The sequence below is a fragment of the Lutjanus erythropterus genome, chromosome 13, assembly GCF_056507025.1.
Source record: "Lutjanus erythropterus isolate fLutEry1 chromosome 13, fLutEry1.hap2, whole genome shotgun sequence".
NCBI classification, from domain to species: domain Eukaryota; kingdom Metazoa; phylum Chordata; class Actinopteri; order Lutjaniformes; family Lutjanidae; genus Lutjanus; species Lutjanus erythropterus.
Window position 1 is genome coordinate 28,195,584 of NC_139329.1, and position 7,872 is coordinate 28,203,455.

The 7,872-nt window shown below is 40.0% G+C and overlaps 1 protein-coding gene across 1 annotated transcript; it reads right to left on the reverse strand.

Moving 5' to 3' along the window:
• Nucleotides 1-316: 316 nt before the first annotated feature.
• On the reverse strand, nt 317-5,281 carry LOC146316773 (zona pellucida sperm-binding protein 3-like). Its single transcript, XM_084733791.1, is given in 9 exon segments — nt 317-390; nt 1,065-1,153; nt 1,705-1,787; nt 1,931-2,048; nt 2,424-2,601; nt 2,847-2,950; nt 3,047-3,165; nt 3,928-4,235; nt 5,038-5,281. Coding segments are annotated over 9 exon segments (1,233 nt in total). The 5' UTR covers nt 5,198-5,281.
• Nucleotides 5,282-7,872: the final 2,591 nt, after the last annotated feature.

Consider the following 7,872-nt stretch of genomic DNA (forward strand, 5'->3'; position numbering starts at 1 on the left):
AACAAAGCACCCTTATTTATTGCAAATAGCAATGGTCCTCATTCCCCAACATTTTCATACATTTTGTCTTAAAGTTGTTAAGAACAGTCATAAGAAAAGTCTTACTCAGATTCATGGTGTTCTTGACACTGTGGGAGAGGACCCACACCCTCTGTAGATATAAATAGCTCATTCTAAAAGGTATTTTAAAACAATTCTTCTTTTCAGGTGATTATACTTTGACAAAAACATACTGAACACATACTTTCTTATTTAATATTAAGAACAAACTACACATAGTCACATAAGGGGATATGAGCTTAAATCCATGTCATTTTTAGTTCTCTCACTGTAGAGGTCTCTCCTTCACTGTGATTGGTCCAACAGCTGTTTCCTGTTCCCACTGAACACCTGCAACACAGAAACGGGACACCAAGCCTTTATTGTTTATAGATTATAGGAGGTACCCCCTCAACGTGTACCTATGTTCAAGAAAAAAAAAAAAAATGAAACCCCTAGCATGGAGTATGGAGTGTGCAGGGAAGGTGATGCACTGCAGTTGACACACACTTTTACTTATTCTGTGTTTAAAAAAAATCTGCTGTGTTCAAATACCCATACTATTTAGTGTGCCAGATAAAGATTTAGTATGTCCCTATACATAGTATGTCAAACGCAATACACCAAAAATACCAGGATGTCTGACGGCAGCCAATCACATTTTGCAGTATGCAAGCCAGCATGCTGACCTACGATCCTCTGTGATGAGTGTATGAGCAAGAGAGTCAAATATTCAAGGCACAAATGTTACGAAGTAGTATGTCTCAATTGTATGCATACTGCATGCAACAGTATGTACTTTGTACTGGCGGCTGGAGTAAGTACTAAAAGTTAAAAAGTATGCAATTTGGAACACAAGGCTGATGTTTTCATATCGCAGATGAAGAATGGCATTAAAAATGTGAATCTTAACATAGGTATATTACAATACTCACACATATGTACTTCAGATATTGTAAAAAATTTTCTACATCATGTTATTCTATTTCCTCCACTATACTGGTTTTGACAGAGCACCCACGTACCTGTTTCAGTCAGGTGACTCTGGCTTCCTCTCCCACAGTCTGTATCACAGCAGGAACAGACTGAATGGCTGCCACTGGCCTCCCTCCACCTGTCAATCAAAACCTCCACCTCTTAGAAAAGATAAAATCTCAAAGAAAAGGTTTTGTATTCTTTCACTTGTCACGTCTGGAGATTTATCAATCTGTCAGCTTGATATTCCCTGTAGTGGGTGCCAAGCACTTAAATTTTAAGTTTTAACTTTTTATTACCATCACTCCTCGTAATATCAAAGTTGGTGCCTAATTAAACTGTTAACTCCAATAATCCATGTAAAGAAATTCTGACAAACAAACTGTTTATTTCTGAGAGCTATTTTTTGTGACTGCCACAGATGTTGGATCAGTGTGGCTCTCTCAATCCACCATGTGTGAACTAAAATGACATGAGTGGTATATTAAGTTGTTCTCCTCAATATTTATATTATAGAACACCTCCGACTGTGTCAGTTAAGTTTGACACCAAGCACACACAATTTTAGAGAAATCCATTTGTCTTGCTTTGTAGTATTTCATTACCAATTGACAAGAGGATTTCAAATTTCAAATCATTTGAACTCACTGAGAAATGATAGTGTTTGTAATGTTTGCAGTGGTTTCTCACCCGTTGGCGAATGAACATGCTTTGTTGGTAGCATCGACAGCTGCAGCAGCTGTTGTGGCTCTCAGACTGCAGGTGATGTAGATCTAAAGAGACAAAGACGGTGTGCATTTCAGTTTGTCGTCATAGAAGTGAAACTGACAGCTGTCTGAAAGAAGAAAGCCAATTAGGAAACTGTAATGCCAGTTAATTTCCAATCAGCAGGAAGTAAACAGGAAAAGTGTCTCACCACGCCGCTGGTGTCCTGCTGGAACCTGAACGCCTCCACTTGAAATTGAAGTCTGTCATCCTGAGTGCGAGGCAGGAACTGAGAGTCGGAGCCTGTCAGCTGACTGTCAAACAGACACCTAAAGGCAACACAGAGGACCATCGCACAAGACTCCTGAATGCAATACAGATAACCATCAAACATACTAGAGGTTTGAAGGCAACACAGTGGACCATCAGACAGACAAGACACCTGAAAGCAACACAGAGGACCGTCAGGCAGACTAGACATTTGAATGCAATACAGGATGAGAGAGACATGATGCCTGAACACAACACAGAGGATTTACCTAGTTAAAAATTCTTGATCAATAATTCAAAATTCCACAACTCACTTATGCAAATGGGGACCGTTGGCTTCCCAACTAGTCGTGATGTCATGAATCATACTCATATGTACTTGTGTTAAACTGAGATCTATGTGGGATGACCTTAAAAAAAAACAGTAAACTGACCCATTGTTTCCCAGGAAGGCATATCGGGGGACTGTGTCAATGTTTGGGACCAGGGTGGCCACGCAGTTGTCCACCGTCACTCTGAGGGGGGTGTGGTGAAACTGTTTGACTGAAGCTTCAAACTTCATCATGTCCCCCAGCAGGAACTGAGCAGATGGACGAGCGAACTGCCAATCATCTGAGAGAGACGGGACAAAAAGAAGAAGACAGGACGATTCAGCACGGAGCAAATCTGTTAAAATACTTCCTCTAACTCTGCTGATTTGGAAATTAAGGCAGATGGACCTGACATTAACATTACAAGGAACAAACGTTTTGGTTATTAAAAGAACTGTGACATGGACATGTACCACCTGGACACCATGACAAAGTGATTTATTTTAAACCAACTATAATTATTGCAAAGTTGGAACAAACACCCACCGGTCATGAGCCTGAGGGAGAAGTAGAGATTTTCCTCTGAAGCTTTGACATCATTGAATGGAGTCCAGGTTGGCTTCAACAACCCGCTGCTCACATCATGCTTCCTAAAAACATTGAGGAAAATCTAAAATCGCTTTTGCCTTTAGAAAACATGAGTGACGAGAAACAAAAACAAAAAGTTGAGTTGCATAAAATCAGACCTCTGGTAGTGACACTGGATGCTGACTGTGACGTCTCTTGTTCGGATGATTTGACTGTCTCCCAGAGGACTGGGAGTATAGACAAGCGTGAAAGCATAAATGAAGGAGTCCTCCGACATCTGAAACACAGTTTATGGAGTGTGAAGCGTAAAGACAGTGAAGGAAGTTCCATTAATCTATAAATTAGAATGTGAGCTGGTGCAGAATCGAACTGGGCTGATGGCAACACAGCTCTCTCAGGTCTAAGCCAGGCTAGTTTAACTCTTACCTCAGCTCCGTTACTTTCTGGCTGAGTGACTGTTTCAAGAGCCACTGCCAAATCTAATCCACACGCCTCTTTTTCCAGCATTAATGAGTTCACATCTGTCATTTACGTATGTGTCAATTTCACTGTCTGACTAATGTTTGTTAGGATGTAGCTTTAGCATTGATATAGCATGTATGAGCCATTAATTAACTTACATGTTTTAGACCCATTTACAGGGGTCTCTGTGTATCAGCTGTACACAGACATATCACATGACTGAAAGAGTTTATGCATTAGCATTAGCCCATATTAGTCAGTTACACCACTTCTTCTGAAATCTGCTGCTGAGGGTCATCATTTTAGCCAACAAAATCCAGTCATCCGCAAGAAATATGACTTCTGTTTGAAACCCAACCAACAGACTTGATGTTTCTAAAATTTGTTCCAATTTCAACGTTAAATCTTCTACTTTATTAGAGTAAAGTGCAAGAATGGAAAGCTTGACAGACGTAGCAACAGTAACTAAGGAGGGTGGGGCTCAGCGAAGGATCAAGTCAAACGGAAATCAAAAAATTATCCTAGTTCTGGTTTTATCATCATGTTGACAGACAGCTTGAGTGGGGTGACTACTCACCAGTAGCTCGCTGCCACATCCATGCAGCTCCGACTCAAAGACCAGGACCTGAGCTTCGGTATCTTCCCCTGTGGCAGGACATCCTCCCAGCGTTATGTCTGCAGCCTGGACAGGTTTACCGATCCCCAGCAGGTCTTTCTTGGCCTCCACCCGGACGGAGTTCTCCCCGCAGACGGCGGTGACGCTGTTGGCTGCTTTTGGAACCTTCAGCTCAAACTCCGGAGGGAACCGAGGCTCCTCCTCAGCTGGTGGATCAGGAAACCTCCAGGTCAACGGTTCATGGAAAGACTGCTTCTGCTGGAGGACATCTGGGAGGGAGGGGTGAGATTATCCATCAGTTTCACTTGTTTTTTCGAATATGGAGGCATTAAATAAAGTTGCTAATCATTACCAGGACAATAATAAGTGAGGTCTTTTCTTTTAAAATTGAATCATACAGTTTAAAACACAGTGATACACAAGGTACCCTTCAGGATTTGTACTTGACACTGCCAGAAAGCCTTTTTATTACGTATCATAAAATGTAATGTTGTGAATGTTGCAGAAAGAGATATTTGACTTCTATAACAGTGGTTTCCCATTGGAAAAGGCTGTCTGACGGCAAAGTTAAGTGGTGAAAATATTCTAAATATAGTGTATAATCAAACTCATGATATGTTTTGCTGAAGACCCTGTGCACAGCAATAAATTGCTTAACCTCCTAGACTTCTTTTCCAAACAGAGGGCATGTCAAGCACCACCTACTGTAGGTAACACACTGAATTTTGATAAGTATCTCATACAACCCCACTTCAAATAATCTGAGCCACTGGAGATGCATTTGATTTAATTGTCACTCCCACTGGTTTTCTGTGAATGAAATGAACATTTGATGCGTAACTATTGTTTAAAGATGAACATTCACTCCATCTAATAATAACAATCAAATAATAGTTTTCAGTGTTGACTTACAGTGAGTATCATCACTGAACCTGGGACATAATAACTAAATATCAGGTGAATGTCAATATTTCTACCAATCAAAACTTCTTTGATCAGTGTTAAATCAACTGTTTTAATAAAACAATGCAGCACTTTTCGTAATGATCTCTGGGTGTGAATCAGCTCTACCTGCTGGTTCCTGGACTTCAGGCTGGTCTGATGCCTGGTCTCCAAACCTACCAGCTGCAGGCTGAATATTCCAGTTGAACCCCTGAGCTGCTGCTGCAGCTGCACACAGCAGACAGAAAAAGATTCTGACAGACAAATTCTTCATCTTTATCAGTTTCATCTATGTTTCTCCTGTTAGAAACAGACTCAACTGTGCACCAGGAGGTTTTCTAAGAGCTGAGGTTTGGCTCCGCCCACTGCCTGATTGACCTGATTGTTCTCCAGCTGCATCTCGTTCACCTCCACCAACCTGCTGAGACTCACCTGAGCTTCACTCAAACATACACAACTTTATTTAAAATTCCAGTTTACGAAGAACAAAAACTGAGAAATTGAAATGATGCAGCAGAAATGTAGAATATTTCTGTTTGATGGAGTGGCATAACCATAAAAGTCAGTTCAGTCTTTATTGTTCTGCCTGAAATTTAGTTTGCAGCTATGACAGTGTTCAGTGCCTTTTTCTATACTGGCACTATGTGCAGGTTTTTACTCAAGAAAAAAGAAAAATAATCCTATATTGCGCCCCTCGCATTTATGTGTTCTTTTTGCTGTGGCAAAGAAAGAGAAATAGAGTATTATTATAATATAAGTATTAAACTATTGCTGTGTCTGTATATACAGCATTTTTACAGTGTAAACAATAGTTTACACACAATTTTACTGCCTCTTAGAATAATATTGCACCTAAGTTCATAATTCCGTTTTATATGCTTTTTTAAATGACTTTATTATCTTAGAAAGTGTTGTTGCATGTAAAAAATAATGACAAAGCTGAACTGAATTGAATTAAAAAAAAATAATTTACATAAATTTATTTAATCTCAAATGCAAATTGGTGTCTTGTTGTTGTTGTTGTTGTTGTTGTTGTTGTTGTTGTTGTTGTTCTTCTTCTTCTTCTTCTTCTTACTGCAGTCAGTTGTGCAGTAGTCAGCTCCTTGTCAGCTCGGCTCACCACAGCCATCATGAAATGCTCTCAGACAGGAGGGAGGCAGATCAAAGCTGTGGCACCGACGCTCCATCCAGATTTATCCTGGATCAGCTCAGCTCAGAATCTAAGACTGTTGCTCTGGGTAAAGTCCAAATCTTGTGTTTTTACCCCTTTCTCTGTTTGTTTGTGTTTATTTGTCTATTAAGTGTTTTCTTTTTCTGGTTTTAAAGGCTGCGTTACAGGGAAGTGATGTAATTTTATGAACTTATCGGACTGTTCTAGCTGTTCTATTATTTGACTTTACCCACACACAAACTCACACAGTTCAATGTCTTGCTTGAGGACACTTGAGGACATGTGGATCAAACCACAGCCCTCTCTAACCTGAGCCGCAGTTGCCCTTTAGTCTCCTTATGTATTTCCAAACTTCCACTACAATTGACAATAAAGTTGTTTGTTACAGATTTTTATGATTGCTTAAGCAAAATTTTGAAAACAATTTGTCAAAACACTACACACAATTCATAAAACCACACACCCAGGTAGCAGAACACTTCTGGAAAATGAAAAACTTCCTTCAAAACTATACAATAATTTGCAGAAACCTAATTTGTCACCGTATGGTGCACACAAGGTTCATACAATCGGATTCTGTCTGAACCGGTTACACACCGCTGTGCTCAGTCTAAACAACTTTGAACATTTCTGCTTTTCTAATGATAACGTTTGGGTTTGATGTTTTTCTGAGATATTGTTAGAGTAAATTAGATGACTATATTGACCAAACATAACATAGAAGACCAGTGCTGCACACTGATGAGAGTAATTATTTCTCTACATATTGTAAAGTCAGTCAATACAGCCATGCAACGGTTGCATTTTGCACTGAAAATCAGAGTGGAACATATTCTAAATAGCATAAAGGCTACATACAAACAGAAAAAAACACTTGTGGAGGGGAAAAAAGAAAGCACACATTACAAAAACCCCTCCAGCCACAGGACTTCATCCACATCGCAGGCTGGAGACCAACTAAAATATACAAAATATCACAGGACAGTGTACAGGACATTGCTGAGTGTCTGTACATCCTACAGCTGTGTTTGATCAATTTGTCATGTGATTGGTATTTTGAAAGACAAGTGCTTTGAAAGATCAAATAATTATTATCATGTTAGATTTCTGTGTCTAATGTAGAGAAGTGTGTGTCGTGTTTTGCAAAACACAGTGTGCAGTATTTTGCAAAAAGTGTGAGGCTGAAAAGATGCGTATAGTTGCGCACATCGGAGCTGAGGATTTGCTCCCTGAGTGATTTTGCTGATTAATTGAATAGTTTTAATCATTTGTCACAGTCGTCTTCAGTGGACAGACTTCCACAGGTGCCAACATGTGACCTAAACCCAAGATGCTCTCTAGTGTCAGATGTGAAATACAATTTACATAGAGCCATATAAGAGATTTTTGTTTGTTGTGTATGTGTGTGTGTGTGTGTGTGTGACCGACTAATTAAGGTCCTGATGGAGTTCATCCTCTTAAAATTGTTTATGAATCATTACAGGCAGAAAAATGTGCTTTCCCCCTGTGTCCTCCATGTAAATAATTAGTCCAACCAAGGTCACACTATCACTAATACTAACACTAATACACACACACACGCACACGCACACACACACACTCACACACACACACACACACACACACACACACACACACACACACACACACACACACACACACACGCTCTGGTTTCCTGATGATGGAGGTCTTGTGAGGAACAGAGAGGGCAGACAAAAATGAAGATGAGGAAGAAGAAAGTGAAGAGAGGAAACATGCACAAAAATCTAACAGGAGAGAGGACTAGAACCCTC